This window comes from Lagopus muta, chromosome 1, assembly GCF_023343835.1.
Source record: "Lagopus muta isolate bLagMut1 chromosome 1, bLagMut1 primary, whole genome shotgun sequence".
Lineage (NCBI taxonomy): Eukaryota > Metazoa > Chordata > Aves > Galliformes > Phasianidae > Lagopus > Lagopus muta.
In genome coordinates this window covers 87,122,994-87,141,810 of record NC_064433.1, presented here as the reverse complement: position 1 = coordinate 87,141,810, position 18,817 = coordinate 87,122,994, and the positions used below count along the sequence as shown (strand labels likewise).

General features: G+C 39.4%; 1 protein-coding gene across 20 annotated transcripts in view; it reads right to left on the bottom strand.

Moving 5' to 3' along the window:
- The window catches only part of BBX (BBX high mobility group box domain containing), a 140,080-nt gene that overhangs the window by 51,434 nt on the left and 69,829 nt on the right, over positions 1 to 18,817 (bottom strand). For 18 of the 20 annotated variants that reach the window (XM_048965861.1, XM_048965852.1, XM_048965823.1 and 15 more), the window contains 4 exons: positions 15,839 to 16,009; positions 14,067 to 14,309; positions 8,877 to 9,075; positions 3,819 to 3,886 (listed from right to left, as the gene is read on the bottom strand). In XM_048965861.1, the coding sequence (XP_048821818.1) occupies positions 3,819 to 3,886; positions 8,877 to 9,075; positions 14,067 to 14,309; positions 15,839 to 16,000 (672 nt within the window). In that variant the 5' untranslated portion in view covers positions 16,001 to 16,009. The remainder of the gene's footprint in view (positions 1 to 3,818; positions 3,887 to 8,876; positions 9,076 to 14,066; positions 14,310 to 15,838; positions 16,010 to 18,817) is intronic. The other 2 variants (XM_048965898.1, XM_048965908.1) reach the window with 1 other exon arrangement.

The window sequence follows — 18,817 nt, the reverse complement described above, 5'->3', positions numbered from 1 at the left end:
GAAAATTATTATTCTAGCATCCTTCAGTAAAATAACTGTCTTGAATATCAAGTAATGCATTTGAGTATAAAAGACTTACAATACGTGAGTCTCAGAAGTTAATACACTGCTAATATAAAATAGAGCATGTAGAACAGCTTACAGGAAACAGCAGAAAGGAGGGAGGCTTTGTGGGATTTTCGGAAAATTGAGTAACAGGGTGGAATTTTTTTCCCCCAGTGATTTTTAATTTTTCATGAAATTCCAACTTACTTGAAATATTTCAAGAAGAATGTGGTATTTATCTTCTTTGTTATCAGAGCATATATGTCAATAGCACGTATTGGTGAATACCCAGTTCAGCTAGCAAGTGCATCTGTTGCTGCAGGAACCAAGCACTAAAGGGTAACCAGGCCTACAGCTTGTACTGCTGCTCATACTGCTGTCTGCTCCAGATGCTTGAGCATAACAGCAGCAGCAGAACGTTTTGCTTCAGGAATCTGCCAGCACTACTACTCCCAGAACACTGGATCCAAAAGCAGGAGAATGATGCCACATGACAATTTGCTGAGGTACGCAGCTGAACTTGTTTTTTTCCCCTGCCGCAAAACCACATAGCAACAATGCTCCCATTCTATTTACTGAATGTGGCCCCAAGCCTGCTGGAATTCAGTAAGTATTTAGACAACGCTCTCAGACACAAGGTTTGAATGTTGGGTGGTCCTGTGTGGAGCCAGGGGTTGGACTCGGTGATCCCTGTTAGCCCCTTCCTAGTCAGGACATTCTGCGATTCTACCCCAGGAGCACAGTCTGAGGCCACATGCTGGGACAGGCACAATTTCTTCATGTCACAAGATGGGAACAGCGTGCTGTGCAATGAGTGAGGCCCCATTTCCTACTGTTTTGTGCTTAAAGGATAGATTTTTTGGTGCCTTGTCAGTCAGCAATTCTAAAACCATTTTGTGGTTAGAACAATCATGGTTTTGCTATTAATTTCTGATATCTTAAGACAGTGCTGCTGCCTTCATTTAACAGTGGCATTACGTTGAGGATGTCATTTTTACCCAGCTGTTGCTCCCACACTTTTGGGGGAAATTGATCATCTCCAGGACTTCTGGAGACATACATACCTACTGCCAGATCAAATGTAACTCAAGTATTACAATAATTACTGGAGGGAACAGCTGTACAAGTAGCACCATTGTACTGCTTTTCTTTCCTGCAGTAATAAAACGTCCTCAATTTTTCATCATCTCTTCTTCACTTTCCTCCTATTTGCTCATCCTCCACTGCACTGAAGACATCTGTTTCTAATTTACAGCCTCGGCCATGACACTCTTTAAAGACCTGGGCAGACCAGCACAACACACTGCACAACCACCCTGCAGCAGCGAGGGGGAAGCCATTAGGATGCTGCCACCATGAGCCCACAGTCCCTTGTGGTTACCAAAACCTGCTCTAAAATGAGTGAAAACAGATCGTCTTCCACACTGACTGATGCAAGGTTTTAATGTGGTCCTGATATGCAGCAGCAAGGGGAAACTGGTACAAGAGTCAGGTCTTGGACAGTGCTACACATTCAGCATTTTCTGGGAAGTAACCATAGCGGCCACTAGGTGCTGCTGTAAGGCAAGCAACGGACCTCGTGGGCAGGGAAGGGAGGCGAGCTTTAAAGCAAGGAGTACTCCTCACAGAGTTTCAGGTTTTCTGCAAATAAAACAGCTGCAATAAAGTAACAGGATGAGGCTTTCTCTCCAGTAATGAGAGTAATAAGAACAAGCCTCTTAAGCATTTTTATTCCCGTGTTAAGCAAAATGTGCTTGTATATGCATCACAGTTTTGCTTAACTGGTAAAAGGACCCAAATGCCAGGCAAAAATTGCTTGTGCCCATCTTGTATTTGCTGTTGCTAAGGTTTTTAACTTCCCTCGCCTACCATTTAATAATAGCTCTAAGCCTCTGTTTGGAAATCCACCATATGATAATGAATTCTCTTATTAGATGAAAAATCTTCTTGTCTATTGAAAAAAAATGATGGACAAAGAAACATAACCAGCATATAAAGATGATAACTAAATCATCAAAGCACTTCTGTAAGTATCACTACTGTGCCTCTTTCACTTTGTTTTGCTAGTGTATGCTCACTTTGTTACCTGGTATCTGGAGAACTGGCAACTCCAACTTTAAACAACTGATTTGAAAAACCCCCTTACATCCATTTAACACATGCTTCAGAAAAAAATATATACATATATCAGTGGGTGTCAAATCAATTTACTTGGAATTAGAAGAGTTATTAGCTAAGTATTCTTCTCCTCATCTTTTCTGAAGTCCTGAACAAACTGTGTGACAGTGCTCCTCTCCTTTATATCAACAACTTTTAAGATGTTAATAGTATCTTAAAACATATGCTTACAAGGCCACCCAAGCCTGCATTATAATACATACACAGACAGTTAAACTAAATAATCTCCATTATGGCAATTCCCCAATTGAAGAACCCTATATACACTTTTTTTTTTTAATGGACACGCACATTTTAATACAAATGAAGACTACGTGATTTCATTTAGAATGTTCTTTTAAAAAATGATACTTTTTTTTTTCTTTTTCAATGCAAGTGTCAGAGTTTTAGATCCTGCATACGCTTATTGTCTTATATGAAAACAGCATCTATATTTTCCACAGATAAGCACACCTGAACCTTTTTACTGAGGGATACTTCAACAGTTACCTCAGGACAAAGAATTCTCTCTCTCTCACATTGATAAAATCCAGCTGAAGTCTCCCCATTCAAGAGAGAAGAATCTTACCATTTCTACAGTGAATTAATGAGCTTTTCTTTTTAGCTAGCCATGCCATCTCCCAGCTTATTCTGCCAACCTCCTAAACACTGTTCAAGTGTGAAACTATTCAAGCGTAAACATGGAAATACAGCTGTAGGCTGTCAAGGTGTGCAGATGTGAACATCTCATGAATCCTCTTTCGTCTGTCCCACAGATGACAAGCCAGAAGTGCCATTCAGTTAACCAAGCCTAAGCAGTTTTGTGGTATTTTACTGCATTTGGGGGGTAACACAAGCCTGCAAAGTATTTGCTCTTTATCTAACCATCACAGACAGACTGAATCAAAAGGTAATAAGTGAAAATGACTACCTATTTTACACAATATATCAGGTACTTTATGAACAGTTTTCAAAACGGTCCCATAAAGAAGGTCATGAATAACAATAGTCTAAAGAAAGACCAAAGCTCTCTGCCTTCCTGGAGATATGCAGGAAACTCTTATTTACTGCAGTCTTCTATAAGAATGAAATGTTTGCAACGGCAAATAAACTGCTAACTTCCCTTTAGACACAAAGAGTCAATAGGAATAGAATGTAATACTTTGATTACTTGTTAGCACTTGCATGGTTTCAGAATGCGTAAATAATGACTATATGGAAATTATTAAATATTTATTCTGCTATTTGTGCCAAGCTGTGTTCTTGTACTACGCAAGAACATAAGCACATGAGTTCCTTGACCAAAAGAGCTTGCAAATCACTTGTTTGTTTACAGCCGCTCTATCTCATCTTTTCCATCTGTGATAATATCCTCTCATGGGGCAGACTTGCCTGGTCGGATCATGTATTCATCAGTCCATGGAGTGAGTACCAAACTGGTATCAAACCCTGGACTGGTTGGAGAACAAGACCCACATCCCTGGACTCACATTTCATTTCCACCTGAGGTTACCCATGAAGTATCTTAAGTTCTGCCTCCCATCTGACAAATATTTCCCTTCAGAGCTCTTTTTAAACTGAAAACTTCTGGTAATGTAAAAAAGAGAGATCCTTACCTCTTGTGCAGTCAGGGCATGTTCCCCAGCTAAAAGCAGCATACTCAGGCCTCCCATTTGTGTAGGATCTGTTAAAGAATAAAACCAAGTCTTACACGTTTATTCATTTGCTTGTTTAAAGAACCATTTGCAGCGCTAAACCCCCAGAAGACTACTTGTCACAGACACTCTAAGCAAGCTGCCATAAAAGGCGGTTCAAGAGAATCACAAATAACCATTTCTGTACCCTCTGGGAAAGGCTTTCAAAGCTGTTTGAAGGATTTAATTGGATTTGTGTGCTTAACACCCCATTGCGTGGATTTACAAATTTTACCGCCAAAGGTTTTATGCACTACAGAGATGAATATCTTTAAAACAGCAAGTGTAATGATCTCATACACAAGCATACACAAAGAAACTCTAATATCGCACTTGCTCATAACTCAATGGATGCTCCTCCCAAGGGAGTGGCTCCCTACCTTAGATAATGAACAAGTAAAGGGATGGAACAGAATGACATGATAAAGCTCTGAAACAAAATTCCAATTTTCTTTTTTACTTCAATTTAGAACTGCATTTAGTGGTGAAAAGTGTCAGCCTGACAACTCTGAAGCATGAAGCACTCTCAATCCTCTGTGCCAGTACAGCACAAGCACTGGCCAGGCAGGCTGCCTGCCTACTTGTCGCCCAACCAATACAACATTTAACTGAGGAAAACAGAATGAAGATAAATGTTATTTCTCCAAGTATTCGGTTCTGACAGTTCCTAGCCTCCAGCCTTCCTGCACCTCACAAGTTCTGAAAAAAACAGGAACAAAAAGTGAAAACTATCAACACTGGTACAAGCTCATGAAGTAGCTTTTCCACTCCAAATAGTGTTTGCTCTTCATCATTATGAAGACTAATTGTCTGATCTTGGGAGAGTGCCTTGGAAGCAATACAGGGTCACAATTTAACAAAGAGCCATACAGAAGGAAGGACAAAGTCCATGGTCCAAATGGCTCGTACAGCAGCTACAGTGTGAGAGAAGGAAAAATCATTATACTTGCTGTATTTCTGGAAACATCAGTACCAAATGATACTCAGGTCTCCCTGAAGCATGTAATCTCGTTTTCCAATTTCCTTTAACTAGCCTATACAAAAGCCTCACTCTACAACAATAAATTGCATATGCCCAGGACTATTCTCTGGAACGAGGGCCAACTGGCACAACTCCACTCTTCTGTGTGTTTGAAAACTGTTAGCCTCTAACAGAATGGTTGCATCCAAAACACCCATGGGGAAGACTATTCCTGTGGCCCATTCCAACTTGTTAACCATGCCTATGTGTTTTTTGGAGAGTCAACTGACATGGGCCAAAACCGTGTCACAAACCTCCTATTGGTTTATCACTGCAGATGATCAAGTTCCAGTTCAGAAGTACAATTGCTGGTACTGTTAATTCAATATTGTGGGCATTGCCAAAGCTTTTCCCTAAGACAGCATCTCACATTGACAATCACAGGATAAGATTTGTTAATGGTGCTGTTAAAACAGCAGTAAACCAAAAATACAGAGAAAAGCCACATGAATAAACCAAGTTCAACTACTATATCAAGAATAGAAGAGTGGTCATTATCTTAAGAATACAGTCTAGATAGTATCTAGCTTTAACAACTGGAAATAATTTTTTCTTCTTCTGTAATGTACAAGTAACATGTGTTTGTTTTTTAGCATTTTACTTTACAACGAATTTTAAAAAGCAAAACGATATTAAGACTCTGCAAAGAGATAAGGCACTATAAGAAGGATAGAACTAGTAATAAGTAGCTGAATAAACAGAGGCAAAAAATAGGAAGCGTTGGCAAATACTTAACCACAATTGATCCCTCAATATAGAACCATTTACCATGAATTTACTTGATCAAGTAAAGTTCTGTGCTTCAAACAAGAGGGACTCAGAACAATTCAAAACTGAACACACATCTTGAAAGACAATGACTCAGCAGACAGGTAGTTTGGAAAGAAAGCCTGGAAGAAGATCTCCAGATCTCCACGCGATCTTACTGAGCTCCATATTTCACAGTTATGGGCTGGCTAGTTGCTTTCTACTTTGTTTATTCCCATTGAAAAGACAACGTAGAAGCCAAATCTTAAGCATTTAGAGCTATCTTCCAGTTTTCAGCTTAAATCCATTCAGAGTAAAGCAAAGGTACACTTCTTTTTTTCTGTTGCTCACACCTTCAAGCTGAGATCAGTTTTCTTTAAATGGTGTTTTCCCCTGTTGTATTTACAGCAGTGGCCCCTGTCCATCCTCTACTAGCTTTACTAGCCTAAAGAAACCAAGATCTTCTGATGTCATCAAATGTTCATCTTCCACAGTCCTTGTAATTCCTGCTGTTCTCCCCTTCAGTTACTCCAGGTAGAGTCAGACCTTCTTGTACATGTATGACCAGCAGGGCAATCATGTCAGATGAGCTCTCACCTGTGGTCTGTTCAACAGCATTAGTTTTTCCTCTAATGTTCCTGAAAATGCTTTGCCTGACATACTGCAGTACAGCACTGCCTTATGCCCACATCACACTGATCATCCATAGCCACTCTCTTGAGTTTCACCCTAGTTGCCTTAGGTCTTCCTCCTCAGTTTTTGCATTACAAAATAACTTCACATAAAGGTAGACAAAAATGTATACACACGAACAGTGCCATGTGCTTATAGAGCTTTCTCAGCACAGTGTTTCTCTTGTGGCACTAAGAACCTACTAGCATGAAAGAGGAAGAATTCTAAGTACTACTTTAATGTACTTTATAGTTAAATCAACAGTTACGAGAAAATAGCATACACATCTGACTTGCAGAATAGGAAGTGATTTGTGGCTTCCTCAACAGCTTTCAGCAGTGATTAAGCTTACACCATCTCACTGTATGGAAATTATATGTTTTCTTTGTATTAGTCTGGTTAGAAACTTAGAAGGCTAGCTTATTCAACATCACCATTTTTCAGTCTGAGAAAAAGAAAGAACTGAGAAAGAGCTAAGTGCAAAGAATCATCAAGTAAGAGTTTCAATTAACTTTCACCTGACTTCAGAATTAAGCTTCTCTCTAAAGAATAAAACTTGCATCTCTATCATGGCATTGGCTATTCTAGGGAGTGTCTTCTTCTGAGACAGAAATGTAAAAGCATTGGAAATCTTCCACTTCTCTCCAGGAAAGATGTTGCCCACTTTAGCTCTGTAGTTGTGACAGAAGATGTTGTAATGAACACCTTCACTTGAGAACAACAGCTGTCTTTGCCTTACGTCCTCAAACAGAACACAAGAGAGCCATGCCATGACAAAAGCATGCTCAAATGCAACTCACAGGCTGGACAAGCAAGGACACCACTAATGATGCTGCAGATCAGAAGCCCAGTGATGCTGTTACATAGCAGGTAAGAGGAGAGATGGCCAGCAGGGGGACATATTTCATTTAATTTTGGAAAACATAACAAGCAAAAATAAATCAAAAAAGGATTTACAGTTGCAAACAAGTAAAGCAGGTTTCCTGGAATGACTGTGGATTGTCATATAATCCTTGTCCTAATGAAGCGATCTGCCTTGAAGACGCAAAACAGTCAAGCCAGCAGCATTTCAGAGACAAAGGTATTTCTACGGTCATTCAGCTACATTTTAGTTAATCAGCCAGTACACAGCCTGGATTTTAAAAGAGGAAGTCCTAGACTCAGTTCAGTTCAGATTTGAACTAAACTATCACATGGATCTGAGGAAAGAACACAAAACATGGTTACCATGACACTTATAATCCATTTGGTGTGACAGATCTGTTGTGATTTAGATGCTGCTACATCTCTGACAGAAGCAGTCATTAATTCATGGGCTACTGCTATTCTCATGAAATAGCCAGAATTCATTGGCATGGGGACTGGAGCAAGACCCCCATGAATACTCACTTACTCAGTTTGAAGTGAAGGAATTTAAAAAAAAATAAAAAATCACATTAAAACAAAATAGGGCCTTCTTCAGAACTGAATGTTTCCATAGATTAAATGGATTACTTTCTAATTAATTCTTAAGTTCTCTGTCAGATGTTGATTAAAGATCTCTCCTATCAGGTGAGGGACAGCAGCTGGGCAGACCAAGAGTTACTGCTTGTTCTTCCAGTTAAGTCAATGAACCTGTAATGAAAATAAATTATGCCTCTCTGCTAGCCAAAGCAGAATGGGATGAGGAGGCTTGCAGGTTTCAGAACTGATCTCTCATATGTAACTATGTGCCATGAAAAAGTATTCTGAATTACATTTCACAGTTTCGTTGCGGCCAGGAGGAATTTCATTACAGGAAATTTCATACCACTAAACTGGCAAAAAAAGTATAAAAGTCTTCTTATCCCTTTTTTTTCCCCTACTCGTTCCACAAAATCATTTTCCCTTCTCTGGCACATGATGTCACTAAGCAGAAAAATCTTGTCACACAATCATCATAAACTAGGTAGGATACAGAAAAGTCTGTAGTGCATTGACATTTATAAAATGAGAAACTTTAAAGAGGAAAGGTGTGAGGGAATAATTTTTCACTCAGTTCTTAAGCTGCTAGTATTTAAGAACATTAATATATCTATACTTAAAGGTCACGACTGCAACAGTTTCTGCTAGTTGTGGATATCAGCAAGAGATTATCTGTTCTTCACCAACACAAGCTCTCCAACTGTACTGCCTTTCGTTTAAACTTCTTATTTTGTAAGTAAAATGAAATCATACTTTTCTTGCTTTAAATACAGACAACTTAGTTCCTCAGGAACAGCCATCCACAAGAACTAGAAAATGAACATCTCTAGTTCTAATAGCAGACAATCCTGAGCTAAAGAATTAATCACATCTGGACTCCAAATGACCACACCTTAAAAGATGTCATATATATCTGGACTTGACTCTAAAAAAAAAAAAAGGATAGAAAATGGTACAAAGTTGTTACGCAGAAGTTTAAATACAGTCTTAGCAACCTAATTTGGGGACATGAAACATATTTGTGGGTCTCAATGTCAAGTCCTCAAGCAAAATAAGGATGTTCACCTATGAGAAACCTCCCAAGACAGAAGTCTCACCTGCCATCCCAAAGTTAAGCTGTGGCATTTCTTCACTTTTTGTCACTTTCCTCGGGCTTGGTATATCTTTCGCAGAGTCTGAAGGGAAGGCCCACAGCTTCTTCCTGCTTGTAACAGTGGATGTCTGGGTTTTCACAGGTTTGTTTGTTGTGGGGCACCACTTGTACCCTGGATTTGCCTTCATAAATGCATCCTTGTACTAGAAAAGTAAAGAAAAGAAAAAATTACTGATCATGACACTATCTACAGGGCAGCAGAGTATACTGCCTGAAAGAGGATTCAATAAATAATCCTTAAATGCCTTGATTTTTTAACTGTGTGCTTAAGAGTCCAACCGCCAACATAGTCTAACAAGAAGATAAGCAAAGCCATATGTTAAAAAAAGTCACTTTTCTCTTTCCTTTCCTGAGGGCTTATTATGCACATCAGGCCTAAGTTCTGACCCTGCAAACAGCTCCCTGGGGCTTGTATTCTCACTGTCTGAGAGAGAAAAAGAGAGAGATCTTCTCTGAGAGAGAAGATAGCTTCTGAATTCTTTTTCAGGTACAGTCTGTTTATTTTCTAGTTTGAACAAAATGAAAACATTCACTTGGCAGTAAATGCAGTGTAATGTCCCTTTGCACTTGTTCTCTAACAAGTTGATATTTTAAAATATTTGAAGTAAATTCTTTTCCAAGCCCAGCACGTTCATTTGAAAATAAACTGCTACCAATATTTTCTCTTTTTCAGTAACTTCTGATAAGTCACCCCAGCCCTCTCTCCAAAACAATCCTGTGTGACTGCAATAAAATGAAGTAGGACCGTTTAAAATTTCCTTTGGCCTTGACCATGTATCTTAGTTATTTGCTGTCTTCTTGGTATGAGGCAGCAAAACAACCTTAGCAAGACTACACATGGAGAAGTAAGACCTGGATCCTACAGAGGTTGGCTGGGGGAGGTAATAAAGGGGAGGATGGGGATCTATTCTATTTTCAAACACAGAAGTGACATTTTCCAAGTATCTTGCTGCCCAGGAAAGAATTTTCTTTTTTTTTAAATTAAATATTAACAGCAGTAAGATGAGCACACTTCAGTATTTCAAATTTGCTGACCTGCAAGGTAGAAAACAGACGAATCAGAGGAACATGCCAAACATTCCAGCTGCAAATGTTTGCCTAACAAGCGATAGTGACTTGGAGCACTTGCTGCTGTCGGAGGCACGCTGCCAAGCATGAACCAGGGCTCACTGCAGGGAGAAGGGGCTGAATTCCTCCCAAACCATTATTAGGTAAGTCTGGTCTTGACGGCTACAAGCAACCAAGTGAGTTCCTTGGCTATATGCCAGGGCAGCTGCAAAGAGCTGCTTCTGTGATGACACATGCTCCCTCCTACCCAGCTGTCCGCAATCCCAATTCTACCACAGAAAAGCACCTATGTTTCACATACATACGTGCACAGCAACTTACACAGAGGGGAAAAAACTCCCTCTGGTATCAAAACAGAAAGAGCACTCAGAGCCCTGTCCTCTAGTAGAGTCACTGCCATACTTTCCCAGCTCAACACACAGCACCGTGCTTTCTGGCAGCCTCCCTGCCACACGTGCATCTCTCTTACTTTCACTTCCATCTTACACTGTCAGCTGGCACTCTCTACCTCCAGACTGTAGCAAGGATAAAAATGATCCAATTTACAAGCAGCACGGCACTGTGTGAACCTACTGTGTCAAGTCCAGTATTTATAGAAGTGGCTATAAATAATAAAAATCTGCAGGGGCTGCTGACCCACATACACCCTGTATTTTCTGAACAGGGAAGATGTACTAAATCTGCAGATGAAGGCCCGTGGCACCTCTCACCTCACCCCTTTTCCCTATTCCTCAGTTTGGTTTGAGAGTTCATTTCACCAGTGAATGCAGACCACAGAAATAGCCTCACCAGGGAAGGGAAGGGGAGGGGATAAGGAAAGAGGTGGAAAGGAAATGCACAAAGAAAAGCTTTGCCTTCCATTGTTAAAGCTCCAGCCCACTCATGAATCATGTTTCCAGCCTGCTGAGTTAAAAGCACAGAACCTCTAGCGATGAAGTGCGTAAGCTCTTCGTATCAGCATTGCTGCTCTAAATAATTGAATTATTCTACAGATTAATTCGACAGGCTGCCCATCAAATGAGGACCATAATTCACACCATTTGTAAGACGAAGCAGCAATAAGCTTTTAATCAGTTTCCAACAAGGGCAATACAAGTGGCATAGTGTATTAATGGATTTTTGCCTCTGCAAAGCCAAAAAGTTAATGTTAACAGCACTCTTGAAACCCCATTCAGGAGCCAGGGAGGACAACTCAGTGGCTACTTTCAGAATTTCAACACTTGTGATAAAAGGAAAATAAATAAATGTAAAAGTTAAACAAGAACCAAGAAGCAGTTTTATAAAAGGCTTACAGGGGCCTGGTCCAAACCTCTGGCAGACTTTCAGTATTGATTGTCGTGACTATTAGACCAAGTCCTAAGAAGAAGTGATAGATTCTGCTTGGCAGGTCATGAGATAACTTAAATGAGCTACACAGGAACAAGAAACAGCCTAAGGCAATAGGAGAGCTTACTCTTTTCCTCCATTCAACCAACTGTGCAGTAAACCAATTTAACACAGTGGCCTAAGGAAGTCTCTAAAGTCACTTTAAGAAGAAAAAAAAAAAAAAAAAGATAGAAAAAGAAATTTCCTTATTCTGGAAAGTAAAGACATCACATTTGTTCCCAGGTAGAATGGCACAGCAGTGCCTTCAGGACTGCCCTGTAGAGTCATGTCCTGAAATCTAAGGTAGAGTAATAATAATTCAAAAAAAAAAAAAAAGGATACATTTGTGAGCTTGGATGCATCATTCCTCTCTGTGAAAGCTTGGGGAAGGATGCATTATGTGGTAGGACAGATGCCACTTCAGAGCCAAGGTCAGAAAGGGTGTTGCACTTAAATGTAACTTCCCTGAGCTGCTCTCATCACCAAATAAAAAGTTTGCTTCTTCAGAAGCTCACTGAGCGGATTCAAGGTACACCTCTGGGCACCAGTCACCATATTCTAAATGTTGAATATATGTTTAAATACCACCAACTTTCTACGAAAAAATAAATAAGTAAAAATCATACTAGAGATCCACCTAAACAAACAAAGAAATAAAAAAAGTCCCTCAAAATACTACACTGTTCTTAATTCCTGAAGAGTGTTGGGTTACCTAGTGAGCTCATTGGTAAGCTCATTGGTGAGCTCACAGGCTGCAGCAGGAAAAAACCAGGCATTTGTCTTCTCCTGTGCCAAGGCAGCTAGACTTTGATTTGCATATTGCTGAGATAGTATCAGTTGTTGGTACTACACGAGTGATAAACAAAGTTGCTTACTAGATGCTGGACCTGATTTAACTGGTTTTATAAACTCTGGCTTCAAGTAATAAAACCATTCTCAAGTTTATAATCCAACAGAAGTTGTAATCATTGCAATTCATATAAATATACACACACACATATATGTACATATATAAGCTCACTGAAGTTTAAAATACAGTGAATGAGCTTATTTTACCTAAATGTGTCTTGTCAGTATATGTATGTCCTTAAATAGAAAATTACATCAGTACTTTGAAGTCATTCCAAAGGCACTCGTTGACTTTTAAATATGCTCTTCTTAGGGGAAAAAAAAAAAAAAAAAATCAATACATGGCTCTCTCTAGAATTGATATTAGCACCTTTCAAACAGTCTCAACAGTAAACCTAACTATAAGAATGAGCATTAAACAAGTGATCCACACACAGAAGAGGCTTGTTTGCAAAGATACTTTCAGTGGCATATTATAGCTTCTAATTATTGCTGTAACACAACTATTTAAGGAATAGAAATAATACATTGTTTTTGTTCTACACATTCTTGGAACTAATGGTAGTGATCTGAACTACTGAAGATTTATTGTTTCTCTGACGTTGAACATGCAATTTGGTCTGTGCCAGAAGAAATAAATAAATCACTATAGAAACAATGATTTTTTTCAACAGTATGATTAATAGCTTCAGATGTGTCACTTCATACAGAAGTTCTGCAATTATTTTCCTTCTTAATGAATGAGTTTCCTTCAGCAAGACAAAAGACTAAATAAACAGTCACATCAGGTTTGTCTCTTCCAAAAAACCCACTTTCTTCATTTTCATTTTTCCTCTCTCTGTATCTGCACCAAGTCTCCTAATTGCCCTTTTTCCACACATTTCAAGAAGCATCACTAATCTGTAAGTGGGAATGCAGAACACATCAGGAACGGTTGGACAAAGCTGAGACTCAAGTTTTTAAACACCGTGTCATACCCTGCCTTATGCTTTAAAAAGGACCCTTCTGCAGAACACTTGGCTGTTCTTGCGGGCCCTTCCACGTTCACACAAACTACTGAATGTCCAGATCTTACATACACGTGTTAACAACAGTAGTCAAGTTCAGGTGACATGGAAGACACACAGGCTATGTTTCCCCAACTGTTTCACAGCTATCTGTACTTCTTGAAGTATCCTAACAATACTCAGCAAATGAGAGAAGTTCTTCCTACTCACTGTCCCTCTGTTTTTTCTAAGATTGAATTCAATGGTTACACAAAATCTGCATCACACATATCAATCACTACTGCAGTCTCTTTCAGAACAATATTATTAGCCAAAGTAACTTGCACACTCTATTATCAATATAAAGGGAGAGTACTTAACCTAGGAAGTACATAGTAGTTAAACTAATTTTAAAAGTAAAAAGGGACTGAATTTGCTCACTATACTTTTGGCTTGGTCAAGCTATATTATTGACAGCAAATGCGCAGCATGATGTAAGTACCATTACAGTCAATTGACAAGAACTGTATAATTTAGTGTTTTCAAAAGCCACAATCTATCATTTAAGTGTTTGCACTGCTGGGATTATCAGGTTTTATCTACCACGAAAGGCACGTGCTTTGCTCAAATGATTACTAGAGCCATACTAGTACGCATACACAGACTTCTTTACTTCCTTTCTGGTCTGCAAGACCAAGAGAATCAAAGCGAGAACAACTTGGTTCTGGTACCATAATCCCATTAGGTAAGCTAAGGAGTTCAGAGAAGAGAAAGACCCCACCAAAAGTTTTTAATATACTAAGAAATGTAAGACAGATAACCATGTAATAAGCTCCCTTTGCGTCATCCATTCATGTAGAACCTACCTCCTTGGCCATGTCAGTGTATTTCTGCTTCTCTTTTGGATCTAGAACAGCCCACCAATCTGCCAAGATCTTGGTTGCGCCACGGTTATCGAGGCGAGGGTGTTCTTTCCGCACCAGAGAGCGATGGCGTTTGCAGAACAAGAGAAATGCATTCATTGGTCGGCGAGCTCGTTGCTCTGAGGACTCGTCGTCTTCAGTTTCATCAGCATCCTGCTCTAAACCATCAGCGCCAAGGAGTGGCACCTAATAGAACCAAAGGAAAGGGATGTAGACATGTTTATTCATGCTTCTCAGAGACTGAGTTTATGCTCCGTCTGAACGAGGAAGACACATATAGACTTGTATGCATGTCTCTAAAGGCCATCCATTCCACCTAGAAGATCAGGAATTCCATATCAGACTTTGCCCAAAGGCCCGAAGTTCATTCAAGACTTAAGCACTGATTTGCAAGTGGAGCAGATTTCTAAGGTGAGGACTATTCTCTAACAACCACTCTAAAGGGGATAAAAGGAGGATAATCCTCCCTACACATGTTTCCTGCATACTAGATACCATCTTTGTCTTTTCTCACTAAGTGAGCTGAGTTGCCTTGTACTTCAGTGACGTGTTCACAATGACAAAGTCCACAGGAACAAGAGCACACAGGTACCAGTTGCTTCCCCAGCTCCTGATGTTCATTTCCCAGCTTGTGGGCTGTACTGCACTACAACCCCTGCATTGCAGCCCGGTCACTGCCAGAGGGCAATTCTCAACAGAATCCATTACCAAAATGTACTCATTCAGCTCAGAGACCAGCATACTATTCACACAACAGCCACACCACAGAAAGCTAGTTATAACTTAATTAAGTTATTACTGGACAGAAAGCCACAACCTACCAAACCACAACATTGCTATTTTATACTACATAGCGGAAGGTAACCCATGAGGTCAATAGACAGCACAGCCCCCTTCTAGTTGCTCCTTATCCTCATCAAGAACCACTCGTCCTTTCCAGTATGCCTTCTCAGCACTGATCTCTCAATCTTGTCTTAGCAGGGCATCAAGGAGATGCCAGTACGAACGTTATCCACACGATGGAAATATCGTGTCTTCAAAACCACCACCACTTCTCCCACAGCCACTTCTCATTATAGAGGTTGACTCTAAGTGAACATCTGTGAGGTGACACAGAGGGGTGGGTCCTTATGAAAGACGGTTGCATCTAATATCATTAAACAACACCAAAGTATCAAGCGTCAGAACAGGGAGATTATTCCACTTGTGCTCACAATATTCCAGGAGAGGTTGAATTTCTTACACAAAGATAGCATAAATTTCTGTCAGCCTTTCCTTCTTTTTCCTTTCCAATCTTTCAGATTTTAGGAATAATAAGAGTATTATTGCTTGGTATGTCCTCAAAGTCACAGGAGACAGATATTTGGCACCAGCAAACACTATGTCTATAAATAATTAAAAATACATCATAAGAACAACCTTAAGCAATCAAAACCAAGATGTGCAATATGCTATTAAAGTAACGATTAAAACTACTAAACTAACTCTACAAAACGGGTTTGTCAAAAATTTTCAAATAATGATTGACAATCCACATTTTCTTGTTATTTGCTACTTCTCATTACAGCATTATGTGCACGCTATCACCTTATTTATCTTTTTAATTGACTGGGTTAGCTTGGAAAGAGAACAGCAAGAAATAAAATAAAAACACTGCTGAGGTGAGTCTGACCCATCATTCACCTTCTACAGTCCAAGTATCCAATGAAGTCTACCTTATCAATATCTTCCTCCTCCTCTTCTTCCTCCTCCTCTTCAGAAAAGTCAAGTAGTTTCTTGGCAAGCAGGGGATGCCACTGAAGACACTTTCTTTTTGGTCGTTTCCCAGTTCCTTCTCCTTCTGTCGAATGATCCTTATTCCTACTACTGCCTTTCATTACTGTGACCTGCCATGCAAAAACAGTCATATGTTCACAACAAACCCTTGAGCACAAATGACCATCATACTTATAGAAACCAAAAATGCCAGAGGCACCAATGCAAGACTGAGCAGATTCTGGCAGGGCAGTAGGTAGAGGTTTATTTCAACCATCACTACCAACAAGGATGCATCTTTTCTTAACTTTTCCCACCTGATCAACTAGTGACAAACAGTTTAAGAAAATGAAACCAGCACGCTAGCTAACTTTGCTCTCAGATATACTCTTCCCTAAATGGTAGCACAGAAGTGCTCACAGTGCTCACACTCCACTGAAACTCACTACTCTCCTAGTGCTGTTACCTCTATATTTTTTCATATTTTGCTATAGAATAAGTCAGAAAATCCCTCTTTTTAACCATAAAATGTATAACTACCTACCCATCTGTTAATCACACACATATATAGCAATACTGATGCAGAACCCCATGACACTATGAGCTAGGATTTCCAGAGTGCTACTAATAAAAAGTATCATAAGGAAATCTGACTCCCTGCCTGACAGAAGTGAATTTTCACAGACAAATTTGAAGCAACCAACCAGAAGTAGTTACTCTGACACTCTTAAAAGTACTTATCTACAAGAGCCTATGCACAGAAAACCATCCACACAACCAATGGCCTGCAGAAGGTAAACAAATTTCTCATACTTATCTTGCACGTGTGTCCTTCAAAGTACCTCTAAAAGTACCTCTCAGTAAGAACACATCCTCACCACAGGCTACCTGCCAATGTCAGAGATGGCTCAGAAGATCTGCTACATCCAGGTAAGATCTGCAGTGCGCTTATGTAGCTCTTACACCTCACTTACACATATCAAACACCTTGCTGGGACCACTTCACACAGCAGTGTCCAGCATCAAGAGCCATCACAGCTCCTGCCACACCCATACGTATTTCTCAACTACTAATTCTACTTTTGGCTGATGTTTTCCCAGGGTGATTCTTGGTTAATTCACTGGCATTTTGGCAGTACGCTCTTGTTTGCTCCAGAAATGCACATAAGCATCTGCTTCCCTTGCTGACTTGAACAGTGCAGAAAGCAGAAGGAACTTCAGACACCACTCACTGAAGAAAAAAACTGAACCCCAAATTAGACAGATTCAAGCATTTTAACTTAGGAATATGTAAAAATAGCATTTCCTTGTATGTACACTAGATTTTATAAGTCCCGCCATCCCTCCTTGTTTATCAGTGGTATTTGCTGCCCTCTGAATGCTTCCAGGGAGGGGGACTTAGCAGTTTTTTGTTTGGCTCCACACTTTGCTGTTCCTATCATCCTGCTTCTGAACAGAGCGCATTTAAACTTTGATTACATGGCTATCACTGTTAATTTTCTACAAGTAACAATTGTCTTCTCAGCAAGTATTATATAGCAATCCATCAAGCAGCACTTCACCAAAATCTTTATCTGGGACTTGCAAAGAGGATCCAACACACTGGAAATTAAATACACAGAAACAACAGCTTCAAAAGAATAATGAAGGGTGAAAAAAATCAAGCAGCAGTTCAGCATAGTGAAATGCAAGTTTGAAGTTTTTCCTATCCAAAAGTAAATTTTGCCACATACACTGCTGCACGGTGATTCCCACCTGCGTCTCCTCCTAAAACACTGAACCACCATCTGCTTTTGCCACTCGGGTTATTTTCTGATGCAGATCAACAGTGTAGTAGTATTACTGTTGAAGATCTTCAGTTTTCAAGTCTAAGATTTTTTTTTGCATGGAACAGTTTGACAATGTAATTACATAAGCAAGATGTTCAATGTTCAAGCGAATGCGTACATGATTAAATGACAACACAAGTTTTATTGCAATGAATTACTTTCTGAATGGCAAAACACCAAAGCAATTCATTCAGATCCCCTAGATTCTACTAATTTTTCCTTTTTTTTCCCTTTGACGTATGATCAATGGCATGTTAGTTTCTAGTTTTGTCTGGGAGATAAGTAACTGGTAGAGGGAAATCAGCAAAAACATCACTTCCTTCTCTCCCTCACAAGGACCCCTGAATGCTGGCAAGTATCCCTACCAGCAAGATTTTCACCTGGACTTGGATCCTATAAGAACTGAAGCACGTTAATGCAATTAAATGGTTCCTCTGAAAGTCACAAAACAAGTCATGGGCAGTGCCTGTGGGATCTGTGGCAGAAATAGGATAGAATACACACAGCCCTTCAACTATGAAGTTTGTAATAGCTGGAACTTATGAACCACATCTCAAAAAAATGTAATTTCTACCATAATATCAGTAAAAATATCATATATATTTTAAGTTAGATTTAGTAACTTTTCAAAGTTTGCAAGAGTAAAAACCATTAAAGCCAGCTAACAAAATTTTACAAGAAATGTTTTGGCTTAAGAATGATTAAGTGAGACACAAGGGAAAAGGAACAGTATAGGAAGACAAGATGGAAGCACGAACAGCTTTGCTTAAAATAAGTCAAATACACTGCATAACATGACCATACAGATCAAATGTTCCAGCGGTAGTGCACCAATAAAAAGATCTTTTAAATTATTATTTTTTTTTATCATTATTTTTATTTTTTGTACTGGCTGATTTATTTCCTTTCTGGTCCTGGACACACTGATTTCTTGGATGTCTTATAAATACACACACCATAGGGCTTCAGAGGGAAAAAATAAAAATAAAAATAAAATAGATCTCTCAAGAAAAGAGGTGGATGAGAGAGAGAAGTGAGAAGAATGATTGCTCATCTTTTTCTGTTATTTACTATACATCTGTATGTAAGTCTTCTGCTTCTCACTATCAA